The 25,363-nt window shown below is 38.6% G+C and overlaps 1 protein-coding gene across 2 annotated transcripts in view; it reads right to left on the bottom strand.

The window, feature by feature from the left end:
* The window catches only part of LOC136874376 (transmembrane ascorbate-dependent reductase CYB561), a 79,293-nt gene extending 61,396 nt beyond the window's left edge, over positions 1-17,897 (bottom strand). Inside the window, exon 1 of one of the 2 annotated variants that reach the window (XR_010860258.2) lies at positions 17,765-17,897. Coding sequence is in view for 1 of the 2 variants with exons in the window: in XM_067148015.2 (XP_067004116.2) it covers positions 17,545-17,578 (34 nt within the window). In the remaining variant the exon portion in view is untranslated. Of the gene's footprint in view, positions 1-17,544; positions 17,606-17,764 lie in introns of those variants that run through there. The other variant, XM_067148015.2, reaches the window with a different exon arrangement.
* Between the last annotated feature and the right edge of the window lie 7,466 nt (positions 17,898-25,363).

A 25,363-nucleotide genomic window follows, 5' to 3' on the forward strand; every position in this document is an offset into this window, starting at 1 on the left:
TCAACCCCCCTCCCCATTACATTTTTATTTCATTTTTGCTGCCTGAAAGTAGGGATTATGGAAATAATTTTTAAAAAAGGAATTTGCATAAACCCTGTTGTCTTATCAGCTAATTCTTTGCTTTAATTTCTATAAGAATTAAGAAAGAGGGAAATATGCACAAAATGTAGTTTGTTGCGACTAATCAATTTGTATAGTGCAATAGAAAGCAGTGGAGACTCGTGCAGCAATGAGTAGTATGTCCTGTGAGAAAGGGTAGCAGGGGTACATTTTTGCCAAGGTCATGGACACTGAGGCATGACTCACCTGCTTGCCACATATAGTACGTCAACCTTTTCTTGATACCTGAGCTCCCTAGTGCTGAATCGATCGACCTTGGTTATCTTCGAGATTCGTATTGGCAACCTTTGGAACACAAACTGTGAATCACTTATGCATCCTCGTGAGACATCTGGCGTACCCTTTACATACTAGTACTGTTGTTGTTTACACAGCAAAGCCAAACTATAGAATTTATGCGAGGAACAAGATTCGCATTGAGAAATGTTATATAACGTGTGTGTGTGTGACACAGTTGTTAGCTTAAGATAATAAAAGTTTAGTAAAATCATATCAATCAATCACATTATCGATTCAATTCAGATTTAATTTCCATTCAGTTGGCAGTATAACCGGAACCGGCAAAGCCCCCTCCTTACTCTACACCCCCGTAAAACTGGGTTTCAGAAAAAGGTTCACGTACTATAAATTCCTCAGTCTGGCAGGTGGTGGTGGTGATTGTTGTTTTAAGAGGACTCACTCAGTCAATGTGTCTGTGTAATTCTACGTAGTGTCTGTTACTTTGTTAGTATGTAGTCAAATACTAAATGGATTTTTCTATTGTATAATCATGCTGTACTTCTATTTAATTGAAATACATGTGTAATATTGTTCCTTTAGTGAATGTTTTATCTTATACATAGTATCGAATCAAAATCTCAAAAATAATCTATTATTAGCGGACTTAAGTTGGCAGACTGTGAACTTTTACCTCTCTATCAAAATGTGTTCCCTCTTTTCCATATTGACCTGCCATTATGTTTGTCCCATTATGTGTTCGTTTTAATGTTCTTATCTGTCTGTATATGGCTTGTTCTGATGTAGAATAAATAATAGAAAATGCACAGGAGAATAAACAACACTATTTTTTTGAACAATTGTTTCTGTTCAATATTTTCTTTAATGTAAATTTTTTTCCATCAATGGCATTCATTAATTTACAGAAATCAACCACAGATAATCTTTAAATAATTCACTGTAAGAGGTCAATATTAATTACAAATGACAGGAATAATAGCATTGATTAAATATTAATAGAACTTAAAATTGAAACTTTTCCTTTGTCATCACAACACGTCACTTTTACGGCTAAAGTATGTTGATATACTTGGATGCTCCCTTCTCGTTACACAATGTTATATTGAGAATTATCATTCTGTTCATCCCCGTGGAGAGTCCATTGATTATACTCAGCCACCTTCATTGAATGCATGTACCAAATAAGCACAAGTCAACTTGCAATTATCTGTGGTAGTGGGTAGTAAACACCCTATGAATAAATCAAAAGACAGTTCATACAAAATTAGTCATAAATATGATGAAGGTTATTTAAACTTACATCAATGAAAATTCCCTGCAGCTCCAGAATCATTCACTATGAGATGTTTTGAACTTTTTATCACAACTATAAAACATTAAACTAACAATTTTATTTTGTCCCTGTCAAAGATTTTTAAAATTTTCCAAAATAGTACATTAACACTTTTTTGGTTTTTTGGCAGTGTTCTCTTTCTTATGGATATCAGAACAGAGTCTGGGTAAAACCAACCGATCATTTAACCTAAACTCTCTTCTTCCTCTTGTAAATAATCTAACAAGCCCTTAAGATAATTAAGGACTGTTCCATGTGAAACCTTTTTCATGGTACTGTAGTTTCATCCTCCCCTTCACTGTCGCTACCATTAACACTCCCCTCCCCTCTCTGCTGCCAAAAAGCCGCTGCACAATGTCACCATCACTTGGCATCTCAATGACCGGTTCACACATGTCACAATCAAGTCATCGTTTTATAAAAAAAAAAGTCATCTCCGTACAGGCCATGAAGGCCCTTGGAAGAGTGGAAGGTAAAGGCTTCCACCATTGTTAACCTCGGCACGTGATGGGGTAGAGTGATGAGCTCTACGCCCGGCTGCCTTTGCCCCCAGGAATTAACCTGGTACTCATTTTTGGTGTAGGCTGAGTGAACCTCAGGGCCATATGTGCCTCCGGAAGTGGAGATCTCGTTTCTTAAATTTTACGACTTCCTGATGGAGATTCGAACCCACGTCCTTCCGGGCGAACCAAGCACGCCTTTACCGCCTCGGCCAGGCAGCCCCTCAAAGTAGTAAACTCGTGTCCTCATCCTGAGGTGGTGCAGCTCTTTTCAAGCACACTCCGATTGGAGGTGAACTGCATGTACCATTTCAACCACATACCAGCCCTCCTGCCATTCTTAAATTTCTGGCAGTACCGGGAATCGAACCTGGGCCCCCGAGGACGGCAGCTAATAACACTAACCGTTACGCTACGGAGGTGGACCATCGTTTTATATTGTCCACTTATTCACCACCAGGAACTTGTTTTGTCTTTTTGGCCAACCTAGCTGCTATTATAACAGCTTCTGTGAATCCATGGAAGACATCATGAAAACCATTTTTACAAAATGGAACTAACGATGACTCTCACTGTGTACAATGTAAAGTTCTATAGCAGACTAGGAAGGATGAATCAAAATTGACATTTGGTCTCTAGCAGACCTCATCATAAAGAAGAAGAAGACTAGGAACATATAAAGTGCTACTACGGTTGTCTGACAAGAAGTTGTGTGTTTGCAGGAAAAAGAATGCGACGAGTAAGCGTGGCTGTCGTGCATGCTCCCATCTCACGTATCAAGGCCTGATGGTAAACATCTGTTCCGCCCACAGTGACTTGCGAATTGACGTGGTTGTGAAGTTTAAAAGTGGTAGCACAATTGTGTTTTAGTTATCCAGTTAGTAATTACTGCATAATGCCGACAAAAATGGCTCATGGGAAGACAATACATAGTGGGGAAAGAAATGTAATTGTCGAGTTATTAAGTGCTGTGACAAGGAACCACTGAGAAACATCTTAACTTCCCTCTAAGCAATTCACCTAGCAGGGCAGGAAAATACTGTGACATTTCTGTAAAGATGATACAGCAAATTAGGAAGGAATGTACTTGTGTGAAGATGGGGCTCATTATCGACACCTGGAGGAAGAGAAGACGGCCTGTAGTGCAAAATGCAAATGATGACAATTTTGATCGTTGTATAATAAAATATTATTGAAGAATTTTATGTTCAACAGAATTTAGTGTCCACATGTAGGACTGGACTGCTTGTTTTGAAAAAGTGAATTAACTTTCAGTGGGGAGTGGTGACATTAAGGCATATTCTAGATGTGATGGGGTTTCATTGGAAAAGATGCGCTTTGGGAAGGAGGCTCTTAATAGAGGGGGGGGGGAAATATTGTACATTGGGGATGTGCCTACCTACAGAAAATGTGGAAATTATGGGATCAATGTAGGCTGACTGTTTTTCTGGATGAAACTTGGGTGGATGGAAACTTAACACTTTGGAAGTGCTGGCAACACAAAGAAGTTGTGGGTGTAACAACAACTGTAAATGCTAGCAACAGGTTGATTGTCGCACATCTCAGGGGAGATAATGGCCTTGTTGAAGGATGTCAATTTATAGGGTGGGGACTGCTTCAGGTGACTACCACAGTCAGATGAATGCTGAAAATTTTCAGAGATGGGTTCAGGAGAAAGTTATTCCTAGCTTAGCCAAGCTGCAGAAACCATGTGTTGTGGTTATGGATAATGCTCCATACTACGGGAAGCAGGCTGTCTAACCACCAACAAGAAGATTGCTGAAGGTTGAGATGATGGACTGTTTAAGGAGACATGGTGTGCTTTGTCACAAGAAAAATTAGAAACACATGTTTCTCCCTGGTAGATCAAATCAGTCCGAAGTAAAAGGTTTATTGTATTGACACATTCTTCACTAGACACAAACACAGTATTCAGATAGTCACCACATATGTGTGAACTTTCCAATCGAGCTTGCCTGGTTCCAAGTTAAGCATTATGTGTGATCACACAACACTGTAGTGACTGTAAAATATTTATTTGAACTTGAAAAATCTGTGAGGAATTTTGTACATTCATGTGTTTATTTATTGGTTTGTTTTTTTATATCTTCTGTGTATAAAGATATCTAGAATTATTTGGTTGTGACACTACTTCAAAATTATTTAATTATTGTGAAAAATTATTCTTAGGAACGTTAAAGGTAAGATGAAAAATTTGTGGGACATACGGTGGCACACGTGCCAGATTGGGTAGGATGCTTCGACGAATTTCTGGTTGCATCATTTTGCATCAGTTCGGAAATTTCTCGATGTTATGTGAGGTATTTTGTAAGCATTATTTTTCTGGGCCCTCATTGGCCATAATAAGACTATTTGCTATTGGCAAACTCAAGATATTATTTGTTTCACGATTTCACCATTTCCGGCAGCGACACTCTTTACATGTAACTAATCTCATTATTAGACCCGTATTGATCTATGCTATGATATACTAACAATTTGTTGGTTATTTTGATCCACCTTTTCAATACAAATTACAGTTTGTGTTGCTAAGTTGTAATGTTACAACACTAATTTACCAGGACATGTTTCGCTTTTATTTATAAGCATCATCAGCCTATACTATTGCCTCAAGGTTTGTCATTTTTGGGTTGTTGTTGTTACAAATTTCATTACATTGAATGTAAATCTGATTTCAGTGATAACAATATTTAAAACAAGAATAATATACACATTAAAAATTATGACAATATGATTTGAAATGTTGAAATGAATTAACTCTTAATTCTAAAACACATTGACGTCCAAAACACAGTTTTTAATTTGGCTAAAAATTGTTTGCAATGTTAAAATAAAATTTATTCAACTATAATTTGGCATTAAAATTTGAGTCATAAATATAAATATTGGATGTTAATATATAGGAGCCATAGTTTCTGAAGTGCGTTGGTTTCTAGATTACAGTAACATTTCAGTATTGAGAATTATAGTTAAGAATTGTGCTCTCTAAATAATGTTATTTAAAAAGACTGTAATTTTGCATTATGCGTGATTAGTCATGATGATAATCTAGAATTGAAGTCTTGAGTTCGTTGGAAAACGGCTTCTAGATTTGATGAGGCTTGCTGCTGCAGTTTGGCTATTTGATCAGAGGAAGTATTGACAATTTAATTCTTGTTTGTAGCGACCAGACTCTCCGTTGGAAGTTGATTGTTTTGATGTAAGTCGCTACAAACAAGAATTAAATTGTCAATACTTCCTCTGATCAAATAGCCAAACTGCAGCAGCAAGCCTCATCAAATCTAGAAGCCGTTTTCCAACGAACTCAAGACTTCAATTCTAGATTATCATCATGACTAATCACGCATAATGCAAAATTACAGTCTTTTTAAATAACATTATTTAGAGAGCACAATTCTTAACTATAATTCTCAATACTGAAATGTTACTGTAATCTAGAAACCAACGCACTTCAGAAACTATGGCTCCTATATATTAATATCCAATATTTATATTTATGACTCAAATTTTAATGCCAAATTATAGTTGAATAAATTTTATTTTAACATTGCAAACAATTTTTAGCCAAATTAAAAACTGTGTTTTGGACGTCAATGTGTTTTAGAATTAAGAGTTAATCCATTTCAACATTTCAAATCATATTGTCATAATTTTTAATGTGTATATTATTCTTGTTTTAAATATTGTTATCACTGAAATCAGATTTACATTCAATGTAATGAAATTTGTAACAACAACAACCCAAAAATGACAAACCTTGAGGCAATAGTATAGGCTGATGATGCTTATGAATAAAAGCGAAACATGTCCCGGTAAATTACTGTTGTAACATTACAACTTAGCAACACAAACTGTAATTTGTATTGAAAAGGTGGATCAAAATAACCAACAAATTGTTAGTATATCATAGCGACACTCTTGGCGAGAGCTGAGCGCATCCAGGCCGTCTTGATTGTTTGACCACCAAAGGGAGAGGTTGCCTTCTCCAGGTGATGGTATTATTTCTGTGTGCAGCATTTGAATGAAACATTGTCTGAATATATTCAGGACATTAAGTTCAATGCTAGGATTTTTTATGCTCAACTATTCTGAATCTCAAATGGTTGCTAGCATTGTTGAGGGTCTTGCACCTAATTATCAGTCGTATCTTGCTCTGTCACTGTGACCAGCTATGTTCACTCAGTTGGAAGCTATCACTGTTTCTGCCGAAGGCATTAGGTATGCCGACCAGCTACACATTGCGTTAGCTCCTCCTCCTATAAGAATATCTTCTCAGGTGACTAGTACTGTTTCTACTTCTTCCAAGCCATGTAATTAGCGTGCATGCTATTGTTGTGGCTCCATTGATCATTTCCAGCAGAATTGTCCTAAGACTGGGCCCTTAGGCAATTCAAAACCTACCGTGGGTGGTCAACTTGAAAATATCCAGAGGAATTGGCCTAAGACTGGGGCCTTAGGCATTTCAAATCCTAATGTAGGTAGAGTTTCGCCTCCACTTATTCTTGCAGATACTGTGGGTCAAGTAGACATTTTTATAGACAGTGTCCTCGCAATTCTTCCAGGTCTGGGCGTTCTGGTAATGGCAATTCCAGATGACTAACCACCAATTCTTGTGCCAAAACTCATAGTGTAGCTTCATGTTTTATCTGTTATAGCTGTCAGTTATATGATGACTTACCCAATCCTGTAGTTGTTGGTAAGCCTCAGTCTGACCCTAGGGTTAATTTCTCACAATCTTGTGATATTTCTGCTATTCCTCCTTGAAAATTACCTTACATATGCTTAGAGGTGAACAATGAACTCGCCTGTGTTTTAGTTGATTCTGGAAGTAGCCTCACCTTGATGAGTGAAAACTGGTATAACTCCATGAAATCTGTTTGTAAGTTCCCTTCCTTAAAACCTGTGTCTTTAACCTGCCATACGGCTAATTCTGATTCCTTGAATGTGATTGGATGTCTGAAAGTCAAAATTAGAATTCGTAATTTTACGTGGAAAATGCCCGTGTTAGTGGCGAAAGATTTATCTTGTCCTTTCATTTTGGGTGCAAATTTTATTGCCAAAACTGGTATGGTATTGGACCTTCAGTACAATGAGTTCCAGTTTAAATTTTCTGTTAGGATCTTTACATTGTGTAATCGTTCCCCTATTCTTCCTTATCATGTTAATGCTGTCTTTGAGAACACTGGTGAACCCAAAGAATTTGACTTTAATCATTTGCATGATGATCAGGCCAACCAACTTAGGAATCTTTGTGATAAATTTTCTGATGTGTTTACAGATAAGTTAGGTATAACCAATGTTTTGGAGTATAAAATTGAAGTGACTGATAATGTACCTGTTCGTTCTCCTCCGTACTGGTTGTCGCCTTCCAAGATGAAAGCCCTTAAGGCTATCATCGACAAAATGCTTGCTGATGGTGTAATACGTCCCTCTAAATCTGCTTACTCTTCTCCCATATTTCTCGTCCCTAAACCTCAGGGTGTCTTTAGGCCTGTTATCAATCATCAGATGTTGAATAAGAGAGTTGTGCTTCAATCTGTTCCTCTTTGGGACTTACACACTTGTTTCTCTTGGTTTGCTAATGCCAAAATTTTTACCACTTTCGATTTGAATCAGATGTATTATCAGATACCTCTTGCTGAGGAATCCAAGCAGCTCACTGCTTTTGCTACTGATTGGAACCTCTATGAATTTGAAAGAGTGCCGTTTGTATTGGCCACAGGTGCTGCGGTCCTAACTCGGCTGCTAGATAATGGTTTGTCAGACATTAAATTCAAATTTGTCTATAATTATTTGGACAATTTGATTAATTTCAGTGAAACCTTTGAAGAGCACCTTGTTCTTCTCAATGAAGTCCTTGAAAGACTCTGTAAAGAAGGACTAACCCTTAAGGCTAGCAAAGTTATTTTTGTACAGCCCCAGATGTCCTTCTTAAGGCATATTGTGTCAGAGAAAGGTGACTCTATTTACCAATCTCGTACTGCAGCTATTCAAAATTTTCCAATCCCTAAAGATGTCAAGGCTGTAGCTAGTTTCGTTGGCATGGTTAATTTCTTCCATAAATTCATCCCCAAATCGCTGAAAGAGCAGCCCCATTAAATGCCTTGAGGAGAAAAAATGCTAAATTTGAGTGGGGCGATGCTCAACTTGGAGCTTTCTATGACTTGAAATCTACCTCATGTAATGCTCCTGTGCTCGCGATGCCAGATTTTTCTAAACATTTCATTCTTCAAACCGATGCCTCATCTACAGGTATATCTGGTGTGCTCCTTCAGGAATTTGAAGATGGACATCGTCCATGCTTCCTGTAGTCTAAATCCTGCTGAATGCAACTATTCAGTCTATGAGTTAGAAGCCTTAGCTGTTGCTTTATCTTTGGAAAAATTTAGAATATATCTTGAACATCTACCTTTCGATCTTGAAACAGATAATCAGGTGTTGAGTTGGGTACTGTCCAAGCCAAGAAGAACTGGTCGTCTTGTGCACTGGGCAGTGCATACTTCGGCTTTTCAATTTGAAGCTCGTCACATTCGTGGAACTCAAAATGTTGTTGCTGACAGTCTTAGTAGGATGTTCTATCCTGGCAGTTCTGATCCTCAGTCAGAGCCTGCAGATCCCTCTCCTGAACAAGTTTCGGCCTTTGTTAATGTAGTTTTGACCAATTCCTCTTTCCTTTTCAAAGACATTTCTAATCATCAGGAAGATGATCCTGAATTGAAGGCTATTATTGACAGGATTATGGTGAACATGTCAAACCATATGTCATTAAGAATGGTGTTCTGTGTTGTCTTGCTCATGGCTGCAGAGACCCCAAAATTGTTGTTCCGGCTAATTTAGTTCCTGCTCTTTTCAAATATTTCCATGCATCCCCTGCTGGTGGACACCTTGGTGTGTTCAAAACTAGAGAGAAAATTCTCAAACATTTCATTTGGAAATCCACGGATGGTGAAATCTGCACCATGGTCAAATCTTGTAAAACCTGTAATATTAGTAAACTTGCTCCTAATACCCACCTAGGTCTGTTGTCATTTGAGCAAGCTTCTCACTTGATGGAGAGACTGTTTATAGATTTCATTGGTCTTTTGCCAAGATCACGGACCGGCCATTGTTTCGTACGTGTGTGTGTTGATGCTTTCACGCGTTTTACGAGGCTGTTCCCAATTTGTATGGCCAATGCTAGTAATACTATTTCTTGCTTGAAACAGATCGTTGCTTCATTTGGACCTTGTAATTTTTTGGTTAGTGATAATGCTAGAGCTTTTACATCTGTGCAATTCTGTAATTTCTGTTTTGACCTATCTGTTTCTCATGTAACTACTACCTCTTATTATTATGCTGAAAGAGTCAATCGGAATCTATGATCTGCTCTTATTGCCTACCATACTTTTGACCACTCCATCACTTAATTGGCTATCATTTGCTTTCAACACTGCCATTCATGAAAGTGAAAAGCAAACTCCTGCTTCGTTGAAGCTCACGTTCGCCCCTAATTCTCCACTTTCTAATATGTGGTCCATTAATGATCTTCTGCCTGATGTCGCTAATCCAGAAACGATCTGTGCTGCTTGGTGCTGTGCGCATAAAAATTTGAAGCTTTATTATGCTAAAGTTCAACGTAACTAAAATCACGATTAAAGACCGCACAATCTGTCTGTGGGTGACCAGGTCTATGTAAAGACTCATCCCATTAGTAATGCTGCGGACCATGTGATTAATAGTCTAAGTTATCCCCCAGATTTTGAGGTCCCTGCATGATTTTGAAATTTTTAACCCCTGTGTCATTGTTAGTCAGTGATCCTGAAAGAAAGAGGATCAGTTGTGTTCATTAGTCTCAAGTAAAAATCCCCTAGTTATGAGATGATACATTAGAAACTATTTAGGGCATTTAGGTAGTTATAAGGAATTAATTGTAAGCAAAATTTTAGTTAATGGGCTGGCCAGCCATCATCTGGGTTTTATAGTTAATAATTTAACTAAGTGTTGCCTTAGTTGTAATGAGAATGGTCATTTATAATCATGTTAGGTATAATGTAGTATTTCTTTTGGGTAGAGTTAAGATATTCATAACTAGGGACTGTGGTAAAAAAAAAATTTAAAAATTCTGGAATAAGGGTAAACTCCAGTATAATTTTCCTTGGTTTTTCACCATTTTCTTATTTGAAATTATTTATAGTGCTTGCCTCAGGGGTGAGGCTAAGGTAGTCCCAAGTGTGTGTGTGGGTAGAATCTCCCAATGGAGGTTGTGGAGACACCAGTTAGGTGCCTCAAGGCTTTTGTCCCCCAGGGTGGATGTAGCTTTTGGAAATCCCTGTCTGCTGTGTGTAAATTTATGCTGCAGTGGCCAGAGGGGGCTGCAATCCCCGTTTTTTCCTGTCGTGCCTATGGGAGAGGTACTTGATGTCTTGGGCTCCGCCATTCTACTCCGCAACCCAGTTGCCAGATGTCCAGGTGACGACAACCGTTCCCTGCCTGACAACCGGACGTGCCTAGTTGTGGGGCATCTTCTACATTTTGGTGACCACCATCCCATACCAAATATCCAGATAACACTGATGCATATTTACCTGACAATACCTGACGTGCCTATTGGTGGGGCACATCATCATATGTTTTGGACATGTCAACCGACACCACTACCCAGTAGCGAAATGTCCTAATAACGCCAGTCGTGCTAGACTGTGCCCTATTTTGCCATTTTGTTGGTTCAAAGTATGGATGAACCACGTAACTACTTGTTTGTGAACACAGTTTGCACTGAATTAATGTGGAGGCTGGCAACATCGGCCGAGTCGTCAGTCACATGGTCAGAAATAACTAGTGGTCCTAGTGTGTAAATAAAGTACGAATGAAAATCCAATGCAGAAGACACTTTTATTTTTGTTTTCCACAATGTTGTATTTTATTTTCAGGGGACATAAAAGTGAAAATTTAATTTTTTTAAAATTCATTATTATCTTTTTCAGTGTTGCATTTCTTTTTTTTTTTCAGTAGACTCAAAAATGACATTTTAATTTTTTTAAACCTAATGCAGAAAATGGACTGCTAAATAAAGTGTAATAAAACCTTTTTTTTTTTTTTTTTAATCGAGCATGATTTTTAGGGCAGGGAGGATGTAGTGATTGTAAAATATTTATTTGAACTTGAAAAATCCGTGGGAAATTTTGTATGTTCGTATGTTTATTTATTGTTTTTTAAAATATACTTTCTGTGTGTAAAGATATCTAGAATTATTTGGTTGTGACACTACTTCAAAATTATGTAATTATTGTGAGAAATTCTTCTTAGAAACATTAAAGGTAAGATGAAAATCTTGTGGGTCATATGGTTGCACACGTGCCAGTTTGGGTAGGATGCTTCGACGAATTTCTGGTTGCATCAGTTTGCATCAGTTTGGAAATTTCTCGATGCTACACGAGGTATTTTGTAAGCATTATTTTTCTGGGCCGTCGTTGGCCATAATAAAACTACTTGCTATTAGCAAACTCGAGATATGTGGGGCACTCATTGGTTGTTTCACGATTTCACCATTTCCGGCAGTGGCACTCTTCGTGAGAGCCGAGCGCATCCAAGCCGTCTTGATTGTTTGACCACCAAAGGGAGGGGTTGCCTTCTCCAGGTGACGGGTCTCTTGACCCCCCTGTAAGGTAAGCACTTGGCTTTTTCATTTTTCTGGTAATAATCTTCAAATGTAGTGTTCAGTTTAATTTCTCTTTAACGCCGGAGCTTACCCGCTTTACTCTCAGTTGCCAAATTTAACTTAAAATGACTTAGTGCTTGCGGCAAGTCATATCATGTTAAGAGGCAGTTACCTTTTTCTTTAGTGTTCTTAAATTGTGTTAAAATGTAAAATGTTCAATTCCTTTTTTAGCTTTAAATGTAAATCGTAAATTTCCCCCCTTGGGGCTGTCTCTCGTAGATCCACTTCATCTTAGGATATTCTCATTTAGATCAAGCACCTTTTTTCAGAAGCGTTTTTTGATGTGGCTGCCTCCTAAAAGAGCTCTGTACTAAGATATATTTTAAATGTTGAGTTTTCCCTTCCTTGTGTGTGTGTGTTTTCTTTCTTTGCAATGTAATGTTACTTAAATTTTGCACCATGAAACTTGAACATTCAGTGTGATGTTCTTTCCTAAAGTAATGTAAATCAGCATCACTGAAATTTGTACATTTTGTGTAATTTTTCATTATCATTGTTATTATTATTTTGTGATTTCATAGTGTAATATTATTTTGGTCACCTTTGCAAATTTTGTCATTTCCATCAAAATTATTAAGTAAACTGTATTTAATTTGAATCACCATTGATTTCGCTTCATCAGCACTGCCAATACCTTTCACCACCTAAGTATGGTCCTAGCTGCTTTCCACCTCCTTTCCTTAGTCGTCATGTCGCTCAACCTGATTGTTACTGTTTGTTGTTTTATTGTGCAAAACGTGTGTTTGTTTTCAATATTTTTGATTGTGTCTAAACATTTTTAGTCTGCCTTAATTATTATTATTATCATTTTGTTCAATTGTGTTTGTGTGTAACAAAAGAGGTTACAAACACCAATGGTGATATGTCATTGAAAAGACTGCAGGAGCTGGTCCAGAAAGGTATACAAAGCATGACTCTGAATGACTGGGCTGTATTTTGACATAAGGTCACTGAAATAGAATCTTTCTACTGGGAAAATGTTGGCATTATGGAGGACATTATAGACAATCTGATTATAAACAGTAATGAAACTGACAGGAGTGGTATTAGTGATGGTAGTGGCAGTGATGAGAGTGACACTGAAGATATGACCACATTTGCTGCTGCATTCACCCCTCTGTAAGCCAGGTAAGCTAACAGTTTTATAAAAGGATTTTAAATTGGTTAATTTTAAAATTGTAAATGCTGTTAAAATCATGTCGATGCATATTTAAATGTTTAACTGACAAAAGTAAGCTTAGTTATATCAGGCACTATGTTAAAAATGTTGTCTTTTAAATTCCTGAATTAGAATTCCCTAATTAATACAAATATAATTATGTTCTTTCCAGTGGAAGTGTCAGCATGAATATATTTGTGGAGCCATGCTAGAACATAAATCTCAAATATTGGTTCATGAATGGGAAAATGAACTTGCATCAGTTTCAACTAATGTTTGTAGCTTAGAGTGTAGTAACTGTTACTCATGCTGTACCTACAAGCTGCCGCGACTTCTTGTGAGGCTCACCTACTGTAGAGGACAGAGTTTACGTCATGCACTGTTTCGTGTGTGCTTCCGAGTAGCACACACCAAGAGTGCTATATTTCTAGAAAATAGATCTCAGAGAATTAGAGTAGGGGAAGCTTTATCTGACCCTGTAATAATTAAGAGGAGAAATCCCCAAGGCAGTATGATCGGACCTTTATGTTTTCTTATATATATATAAATGATGTGAGTGAGGAAGTGGAATCGGAGGTAAGGCTTTTTGCGGATGATGTTATTCTCTATAGAGTAATAAATAAGTTACAAGATTGTGAGCAACTGCAACGTGACCTTGATAATGTTGTGAGATGGACAGCAGGCAATGGTATGTTGATAAATGGGGTTAAAAGTCAGGTTATGAGTTTCACAAATAGGAAAAGTCCTCCGAGTTTTAATTACTGCGTTGATGGAGTGAAAGTTCCTTTTGGGGATCATTGTAAGTATCTAGGTGTTAATATAAGGAAAGATCTTTCTTGCTAGGGGCTTTACGTCGCACCGACACAGATAGGTCTTATGACGACGATGGGATAGGAAAGGCCTAGGAGTTGGAAGGAAGCGGCCGTGGCCTTAATTAAGGTGTGAAAATGGGAAACCACGGAAAACCATCTTCAGGGCTGCCGATAGTGGGATTCGAACCTACTATCTCCCGGATGCAAGCTCACAGCCGCGCGCCTCTGCGCGCACGGCCAACTCACCCGGTAAGGAAAGATCTTCATTGGGGTAATCACATAAATGGATTGTAAATAAAGGGTACAGATCTCTGTACATGGTTATGAGGGTGTTTAGGGGTTGTAGTAAGGATGTAAAGGAGAGGGCATATAAGTCTCTGGTAAGACCCCAACTAGAGTATGGTTCCAGTGTATGGGACCCTCACCAGGATTACCTGATTCAAGAACTGGAAAAAATCCAAAGAAAAGCAGCTTGATTTGTTCTGGGTGATTTTCGACAAAAGAGTAACATTGCAAAAATTTTGCAAAGTTTGGGCTGGGGAGAATTGGGAGAAAGAAGAAGAGCTGCTCGACTAAGTGGTATGTTCCGAGCTGTCAGCGGAGAGATGGCGTGGAATGACATTAGTAGACGAATAAGTTTGAATGGCGTTTATAAAAGTAGGAAAGATCACAATATGAAGATAAAGTTGGAATTCAAGAGGACAAACTGGGGCAAATATTAATTTATAGGAAGGGGAGTTAGGGATTGGAATAACTTGCCAAGGGAGATGTTCAATAAATTTCCAATTTCTTTGAAATCATTTAGGAAAAGGCTAGGAAAACAACAGATAGGGCATCTGCCACCTGTGCGACTGCCCTAAATGCAGATCAGTATTGATTGATTGATTGATTGATAACAGCAATACTAAATACGCCCAACAACACAAAGTGAAGAATGAGCTTTCACACTAATCATATAACATGTGATATGCCAAAATCAAGCAACACATAATGATATTTTTACAAATTAGATAACATAAAGTTCAAGGGAAGCACATCAAAAGATTAACGACCTATCCACAATTTTACACAAATTCTACTAAGTTTTATGGTAAAATAATAATGTTTTAACATGAACTGCAAGCATTCGAATATAGATCGATGAAGTTCCACATCATCAAATACCAGACAACAACCTTGACTTCAGCATAAGTGTTTTCATTACTTCAAGAAACTTACACCATTATACCATCAGTAGACAAGCACGGCTGATCACATGATATAACATAGTTACCTAAGTACTATACACCATATGAACTTAGTTGTGCCTCAAACTATTTTATTCAATCTAGCTATAAGTTATAATGTGGAATAGTGAACATTTATAATTTAAGAACATTGTATTTTAAGCATATATCATCGATGTACATAGCAGTAATGTTAAGTTTTAACTCTCATATCATTCAGCGTAGATAACTGCTTAAACTAGGATGAAGAATATTTGCAAATTGACAAAGTTTTACCTATACTATGTGACATTCTTATTGCATCAGTGATGTTTTAATTACATGGTATGTTAGTCAGCTGAAGAAGACCTTCACAAGATCGAAAGCAGTACTACCGGACGAGTTGGCCATGCGGTTAGGTGCATGCGGTTGTGAGCTTGCAACCGGGAAATAGTGGGTTCGAATCCCACTGTCGGCAGCCCTGAAGATGGTATTCCTTGGTTTCCCAATTTCACACCAGGTAAATGCTGGAGCTGTACCTTAATTAAGGCCAGGGCCGCTTCGTTCCAACTCCTAGGCCTTTCCTATCCCATCGTCGCAATAAGACCTATCTGTATTGGTGCGATGTAAAGCTGCTAGCAAAAGAAAAAAAGAAAAAAAGAAACCGCCACTGTAAAATTAGGTGGAAGCTTCAAAACTTCATATTTGTGAATATCAAAAATCAATACGGACATGAAACTTATAGATTATGACATCAGTTAAAAAGACAAGAAGAGATAGAATTCAAAATATTAAAATCCGAGAAGAGCTAAATATAGAACCGTTAGTACAGAACATACAGAAAGCAAGACTGGGATCGTTCGGACATGTAAAAAGAATGGGAAAGGAACGGGTAGCAAGAAGGAAATTGGTAAGAGAAGTTAAGGGAAAGAGACCAGTTGGAAGACCGAGAAGAAGGTGGATGGATCAGATCTGGAAGGACATTAGAGAACCTGGATTGGATGTGGCGGAAGTAATGGAGCAGGAAAAGTGGAAGGAGAGAAAGGAGTGGAGGAGGCTTGTTAACCACACTTGGGCAACTGGAGTGGGACATTTATGATGATGATTCCTTTTAAAACTAGCTATGTAGCCTGAATCTACATCGGAGCAATGTAAAGATAATTTCAAGTGTGTTACTGCAGACAATACAGCACTACCTGTCACATATTTGCTAATACCATGGAGGTCTGATATTTCTAAATATGGATTAAGGGACACAATCATTTTCTTTCTATTATCTATTATCTATTCACTTGATGTTAAGAGGTCTGATATTGTAAGAGTGGGTCGATATGACATCTATAATACCCCTTTTAGTTTTCATAAGATTTTCGAACATGAAGTATGTGCTATTCCATAGAGTAACTATGTCCTGTTCTAATTTACATGCATCAAGGCCTTGTTCTTTAAGATTTTATCCATCTGATTTTCTATACATGAGCTGTGTTTAAAATATCACACTATTTCGCTGCATTTTGTAAATAAGGTTTCGATAGCAACATCCTTGATAGCTTTACTTAAACTTAATTGGAGTGTGTCGGCTGCATAGTGAAAATTGTCGTACATTGGTCTTTCAACTCCTAGAACGATATTTCTTGCATTTTCAATGCAAGCAGTGACAAATTTATCTTCCAGCCCCCATTCACAAACTAAATCTTCAATCTCTTCTGTTCACTTAACGGCTCTGTGGTTTCCTGTAACATGTTTAACTTGTAATATTTAATTATAATAATCCCAGTGAGAATCTATCCAGTAAGCTGTAACCCCCAAGTAGTTACGGTGAGGTGTGGAAGAGCAACCAAAAGTCCCCCACGAGACTAACAAATTCTACTTGGTTCAGGTCATCTAATCATTTTGATCTTTCTGTCCCATACAACTTGTTAAAAAAATCTTTTGTGACTGTGTCTCTAGAGGGAAGATGACAATTTAAGAATTGTGATCTTCTAGTAAAACCTCTTCAAGACCATGATCAGAGGCAATGTTGACCGGCATACTATCCTGCATAATCCACTTCACTAGGTTATTAGTAATTTCAGTTTCTTTATTAGAGGACACAGGCTTCACTATTAGGGGGTCCAATGTTGACTGAAATGATGAACTATTGGCAACATTGATAGGTGCAGAAACACTCTGGAAAGGATTAATATGTTTAAGATGATTCTGAAGATTACTTGTACATTCAGTATAACTGAATTATTTTCTGCATCTCTTAAAAAAAAATACACTGTTTCTGACTGTTACCATACCACCGACTGGTTTAAACCAAAAACTTTCACCAAGTTTTCCCTACCATCAGTTCAAAAGCCATACTTGTAACTGGAATTCACTAACACTGAATGTGAATATACTGTCTGATGTTTAAGTTGTCACTTTTTCTATTGTGTCTTTCTAGCAATTGGTATCTGTCCATTTACACAATACCTGGAAATTCCTTAATGACAGTCCCTTGTACCATTCCCACACCTACCGCCACCTGACCATGTTTTATAAAGGTCTGGAAATATACTACAATAGCTTGTCCGGTATTTCCTTTCCAATAGTTTGCAAAAGCCATCATCATATACCTTGTCTGAGAAGAAAGCAGTTAAGGAGGTATTATTGCGTTTAACTTTCTAAACAAAAGATATGAACATCACCTTACTTTAATGACCTGTCAATCAAACAGTAGCTAAGATAAATGGCAAATAATAATGCAATACACAGGTTTTATGCCATGAGAATCAGTTATTTTTCCTCCGCCACACTACAGTTTTAATTGGTTTGATTAATCGGTTTGATTAATTGATTACATTCAAATAATAATGCAATACACAGGTTTTGTGCCTCGAGAAACAGTTATTTTTCCTCCACCACACTATAATTTTGATCGGTTTGATTAATCGATTACATTATTATTATTATTATTATTATTATTATTATTATTATTATTATTATTATTATTATTATTAATATTATTATTATTATTATTATTATTATTATTATTATTATTATTATTATTATTATTATTATTATTATTATTATTATTATTATTATTATTATTATTATTATTATTATTATTATTATTATTATTATTATTATTATTATTATTATTATTATTATTATTATTATTATTATTATTATTATTATTATTATTATTATTATTATTATTATTATTATTATTATTATTATTATTATTATTATTATTATTATTATTATTATTATTATTATTATTATTATTATTATTATTATTATTATTATTATTATTATTATTGGGAATGTATCTTCGAACACCATATTTATTAACATTCAACAGTTTGATATATGTTCCAACACACATATTTACAAGAAAAGGTAAACATTTCCCAAACATACCGGCCACCAAAAGGCCAGGAATAAACACATAACACAGATAGTCAGGGAGTTCATAAAGGTATAAATCACATCACTGTGTAACTCGAAACTTTTAGTATTCTTTCTCATTCTCAGGCAAAACACACAACTTCTTGATGGGTCGTTTTATGATACCGGAGTTTGTTCTCACAGTGGCGACCCGTACGAGGTTGCCTTCACCAGGATGAACCGACTCTATTACGCTCATTCACCATTGCAGAGGTGGTAGGTTGTCATCTTTGATGAACACAAGATCTCCAATTCGAAGATTAGGATGTTTCTCAGTCCACTTGTGGCGCTGCTGCAGAGTGTTAAGATATTCCCTGTGCCATTGTTTCCAGAAGTCCTGGGTCATCTTTTGAAGAGGTTGGCATCTGTAAAGTCTGTTTATGGAACAGTGAACAAGGTCATGATCAGGAAGTGCAGTAATTTGTTCCCCAATTAGGAAATGAGATGGGGTTAAACAAGATAAGTCTGTAGGATCATCGCCGAGTCTTGTTAGAGGACGAGAATTCAGGCAGGACTCTATTTGGGAAGAAAGGGTAGTTAATTCTTCAAAGGTAAGCACCGTGCTACCCATAGTTCTTCGCAGATAGTACTTGAAAGATTTCACCATGGACTCCCAAACTCCGCCGAAATGCGGTGCTGATGGAGGGATGAAATGCCAGGCGATCCCCTTTGTAGTTGCAGCTTCGACAATATTTCTGTTTTGATCAGAATCTTGGAGAAATTCTTGCAGTTCTTTCAGCTCCTTTGCAGCACCGATGAAGTTAGTGCCATTGTCGCTATAGATATTTGATGGACATCCTCTGCGTGACGTGAAATGTCGCAGTGCGGCCATGAATGCATCCGTTGTAAGGTCTGAGACAACTTCCAAATGTACAGCTCTTGTGGCAAGGCAAGTGAAGATGGTGACGTAGGCCTTGCCCGTTCGTTTGCTTCGCAGTGTTCCAATTCTTATAAAAAATGGACTAGCATAGTCTACTCCCACGTTCAGGAATGGTCTTGCAGGGGTGATTCTTTCTTTGGGAAGATTTTCCATCTTCTGTTGATTTGTTGTTAATTTTAATTTGTAGCATGGCAAGCATGAATGAATGCACCCTTTAACGACTTGTTGAATTCTTGGAATCCAATATCTCTCACGTAATGATGATATTAGGAGTTGGGGTCCAGCGTGGAGTAATCTTTGATGTTCGCTTAAAATAATACGTTTCGTGAGGTGATGCTTGGGAGGTAATATAAGTTGATGTTTAGCTTCGTAAGAGATGGATGATGCATTGTACAGTCTTCCACCAACACGAAGATAGCCATGTTGGTCCAGAGTCGGGCTTAAATTCCTAATTTTGCTAGCTGAGTGAATGTTCTTTCCTTGCTCGAGGCAACGAATTTCTTCATAATAGGATATTGCTTGAACAATCTTGATACATACATTGAGGGCATTACTTATTTCTTGAGGCCTTAATGGGGACATGTCGCGATCATCAGGGTTTCTCCTGCAGTTTGAAGCAAATCTGAGGCAATACCTAATCGTCCTGAGTAGTCGGTTTAACGAAGAGAATGTGTTTAGAAATGAGTCGTTATGTTGCACAATAACAAGTGAAGTTAATATTCTTTTGTCTGGTATCTTGTTAGGGTCGGAGATAGTTTCTCGTTTCGGCCAAGCTGAGGGATCTAAGCATAGCCAGGCTGGACCGTGCCACCACAGCATATTGTTCTTCATGTCTGTTGATTCAATGCCTCGCGAGACGAGATCTGCTGGGTTATCCTGTGATTTAACATGAGACCAGTGATTCGAGGAATCAATTTCTTGAATTTCTGCAACCCTATTTGCTACGAACGTCTTCCATTTAGTGGGGCACGCATTTAACCATGCTAGTACAATTGTCGAGTCAGTCCAAAGCTGTATCTTAGTGAATGGCAGTTGTAGAGAGGGTCTTTACCATGTCACTAACGTTGTCGGTTAATGAGTGCTTAGTTTCTCGTAAGCCTTCTGGGATGGAGTTCAGTAATTCAGGACTATTGGAACACCATTTTCGCAAAGGAAACCCTGCACGACAGTAGTATAATAGGCGGGTTCTGCGGCCACCACCCCCACCGGCTCCCAGATGCCTCCTCCAACACCACCACAGCCAGAGGCCTCCTCCACCACCACCACCACCACCGCCAGAGGCCTCCCAGAGGTCTCCTCCACCACCCGCGGGAAATTTGAATTTGTAAACAAAGCCACGTGCCTTTTGACAGCTATCATCGACAACAACGCACCGCTAACCTCAGTACTGCCATCTTGACGGGCCTAAACCTCAGTAGTACCAACTTAAATTAACTAGCGCGAGGTAAACAAATCCACGTGTTTTTGACAGCCACGTGCTTTTTGACAGACAACAACGCATCGCTAACCTCAGTACTGCAATCTTGACAGGCCTAAACCTCAGTAGTACCAACTTAACCTAACTAGCGCGTGGTAAACAAAGCCACGTGCTTTTTTGACAGCTGTCATCCGCCATCTTTAAACTACAGAGCACCGTGCTGCCCTCTTTATCGCAGTAGCTGCAAATTCGTCACCTGTCATCCGCAGTGCTGCCATCTTGGCGGGCCTAAACCTTAGTGCTACCAACTTAACCTCACTAGCGTGAGATAAACAAATCCACGTGCAGCTGTCATCCGCCATCTTTAATCCATAGAGCACAGTGCTGCCCTCTTTAGCTACTTACCTTTGAAATGTGGTACGTCACAGCTGTCATCCGCCATCTTGCATCCGAAACCTCAGTGCTGCACTCTTTAGCTAGATACCTTTGAAATGTAGTGGTGGCGATTTGGAAAATTCTTTATGCTCTTGTTTGGAAACAAAGCCACGTGCTTTTTTGACAGCTGTCATCCGCCATCTTTAATCCAGAGAGCACAGTGCTGCCCTCTTTAGCTACTTACCTTTGAAATGTGGTACGTCACAGCTGTCATCCGCCATCTTGCATCGCAAACCTCAGTGCTGCACTCTTTAGCTAGATACCTTTGAAATGTAGTGGCGGTAATTTGAGAAATTCTTTATGCTCTTGTTTGGAAACAAAGCCACGTGCTTTTTTGACAGCTGTCATCCGCCATCTTTAATCCAGAGAGCACCGTGCTGCCCTCTTTAGCTACTTACCTTTGAAATGTGGTATGTCACAGCTGTCATCCGCCATCTTGCATCGCAAACCTCAGTGCTGCACTCTTTAGCTAGATACCTTTGAAATGTAGTGGCGGCAATTTGAAAAATTCTTTATGCTCCTGTTTGGAAACAAACCCATGCGCTTGCCTCCCAGAGGTCTCCTCCACCACCCGCGGGAAATTTGAATTTGTAAACAAAGCCACGTGTTTTTTGACAGCTATCATCGACAACAACGCATCGCTAACCTCAGTACTGCCATCTTGACGGGCCTAAACCTCAGTAGTACCAACTTAACCTAACTAGCGCGAGATTTGAATTGGTAAACAAATCCACGTGTATTTTGACAGCCACGTGCTTTTTGACAGACAACAACGCATCGCTAACCTCAGTACTGCCATCTTGACAGGCCTAAACCTCAGTAGTACCAACTTAACCTAACTAGCGCGAGATAAACAAAGCCACGTGTTTTTTGACAGCCACGTGCTTTTTTGACAGCTGTCATCCGCCATCTTTAAACTACAGAGCACCGTGCTGCCCTCTTTATTGCAGTAGCTGCAAATTCGTCACCTGCCATCCGCAGTGCTGCCATCTTAACGGGCCTAAACCTTAGTGCTACCAACTTAACCTCACTAGCGCGAGATTTGAATCGGTAAACAAATCCACGTGCTTTTCTGACAGCTGTCATCCGCCATCTTTAATCAACAGAACACCATGCTGCCCTCTATATCTTTGAAATGTGGTGCTTTTTGATAGCAGCCACCTTTAATCAAGAGAGCACCGTGCTGCACTCTATGTGGTAGCGGCAATTTGAAAACGTCACGGTCACGTGGTATGCTGCGTCAGCATGAAAAGATCAATGTCTACACTCTGCTATGTTCACAAGATTTTTTACACATAAGTATTCTTTATGCTTTACGTTCGTGTACATAGGTTATGTTAAGATAGCAGCAGATACAAGCGAAAGTCACACGCTCTTGTAGAAGTTGCATGCATTATCTTAAGGTGGTGTGTACACGCTTTTAAACCTTGCTATTCTTACCGCTGCCATGTTCACAAGATTTTTAAACATCGCTATTCTTTGTACTTTAAGTTCATGCACACAGGCTATGCTAAGATAGCAGCACAAACACATGCGAACTTTGTACATTCTAGTGGAATAAGTTTAGTACTGCGTGCATCATGGATACATGATGTGTACGCGCATTTAAACATGGCTATACTTAATGCTGCTGTCATGTTTACAAGATTTTTATACATTACTATTATTTATGCTTTAAGTTCGTGCACACACAAGCGATAGTCGTACGCTCTAGCAGAAGAAGTTTAGTACGATAGTCGATACATACATTATCGATAGGTGATGGGTTAGGGATACACAAAAGCGATTGCTACATGCTCTAGCGGAAGAAGCCTAGTACGATACTCGATGCATGTAAAATCGATAGTTTATGCTAAGATAGCAGCACACTTACACGATTTTAGCACAATCTAATAGGAAAAGTTTAGTATGATAGTCGTTTTGTAAACATAGCCACGTGCTTTTTTGACAGCTGTCTTCTTGACGAACCCTAACCTCACTTTGAAGGACAATAGAGCGCCGCTAACCTCACTGCTGCCATCTTTAAGGCGGTAAACCTCAAGGCTGCCACCTTATGCATGTTATAGCGCGAAATTTAAAATCCAACAACAGAACATTGCTAACCTCACTCTTGTCATCTTTACGGCGGTAAACCTCAAGGCTGCTACCTTATGCATGTTGTAGCGCGGAATTTATAATCCAACAACAGAACATTGCTAAACTCTCTGCTATCATCTTGAAAAGTTCAGTGTTCCAAACACTAGTTCGAAAAACGTAACTCATCGCACCTCGGGGATTTTATTAGGTAAGATGTAACCCCTAGGTTCCATTCCTTGTTCTGAACATGAAACCATTTACAAATAAAGATTAATTTTCTACACTTAACAAAGTACAAGCGTTCTTGCTGATAGCGATCGATGAGGTTGTTGCTCCTTTAGCCCTTTAGCCCATTAGCCCTTTAGCCAATTAGCCCTTTAGCTTATTAGCCCTACAAGGAATGTGCGGTAATCTAATCTTCTTAGAACAAAGGTATCCCCTGACATGTTCTAAACACATGTTGTATCGAGTACAGTGTTCTATTATAGTCTTGATCACTTATTTAGTGTTCTAAACACTTCAATCAATGTTCCGATCACATGATCACGGTATAGAGTGCAGTGTTCGATTCTAGTCTTGTTATGTTTCTTTAGTGATTTGCAAGTCTAAACATGCATAATGACGTCATCACTGCAGCACGTGCTTACTCTAGCTATTCCGATGCAGGTTTAAACTTGTTCGATAGAGCTATGCCTTGACATAAGAGGAGGCCTTAACAGCTTATGTATAGCCGCTATTGTCTAAAGATAGCTGCTGTGAAGAAAAAGCACGTCGAATTTTTCAAATTGCCTGCCACCAAATTTCAAAGGTATGAGGTTTAGTGCTGTAAAAATACCTGCGCGATGCAAAGCTAGCTTTCTTCATCAGAGCAGCCACATCTTGTGTGAGCACCTCTAGGCCGTATCATAAGCAGCTGTGTATACTCACCGTCTTGTCGCTGCTACCTTGCGCAAGCACCCCTAGGGCGTCTCATAAGAGCAGCAGCCATCTTGTGCAAGCGCTCTTAAGCTGTCTCAAAAGAAGCTATGTATAGCCATCTTGTAGAAATAGATAGCTGTCAATGCCAAGGGGCCTAAGTAGGAATCGAACCGTCGATCTCATCATTAGACTATGTTTTTCTTGTTCCTGATACTGCAAACCTAGGTATTAGGTAGAAAAATTTTGTCCGTTTTCGAGATATTTAACATTTTGCATTTAAGCCCCAAATTTAATGAATCGAACCTGCACGGCACATTATACTCTCTACCATAGCTAGACTTGATCATGTTGCGAAGACTTGCTTCTATACAAGCTAAAACAGAGCGAATGCCAAAGGCCTAAGTAGGAACCGAACCGTTGATCTCATCAATAGACTATGTTTTACTTGTTCCCCATACTGCGAACCGAGGTATTGGGTAGAAAAATTTTGTCCGTTTTGCTCTACGATGCACCGTTTTCGAGATATTTAACATTTTGCATTTAAGACCCAAATTTAATTAATCGAACTAGCACGACACGTTAGCAGCTTTCTTCATAAGAGCAGCAGCCATCTTGCGCAAGCACCCTTAAGGCTTCTCATAAGGAGTCGTGTATAGCCGCCATCTTGCGTCCGCCATCTTGCGCAAGCATCCTTAGGGCGTCTCTAGCCATCTTGTTCAAAGACCCTTAAGCCGCCTCATAAGAGCAACCGCCATCTTGCGCAAGCATCTCTAGGGCGTCTCATAAGGAGCCTTGTATAACCGCTATCTTGCGCAAGCATCCCAAGGGGGCCACATAAGAACCTATGTACAGTAGCCATCTTGCATAAGCACCTTTAAGGAGTCATGTATAGCTACCATCTTGTGCAATTAGCGTCGAGAGATGGCTGCTGTAGAATTTTTCTTTATAAATTATCCGCCACCATATTTCAAAGGTATGTACCAAAAGAGTGTAGCACTGAGGTTTGCGATGTAAGATGGCGGATGACAGCTGACAAAGAGCGCGTGAGTTTGTTTACTAAACAAGAGCACGTGGAATTTTTCAATTTGCCGCCACCACATTTCAAAGGTATCTAGCTAAAGATGGCAGCACGGTGC

The sequence above is a fragment of the Anabrus simplex genome, chromosome 1, assembly GCF_040414725.1.
Source record: "Anabrus simplex isolate iqAnaSimp1 chromosome 1, ASM4041472v1, whole genome shotgun sequence".
Classification (NCBI taxonomy): domain Eukaryota; kingdom Metazoa; phylum Arthropoda; class Insecta; order Orthoptera; family Tettigoniidae; genus Anabrus; species Anabrus simplex.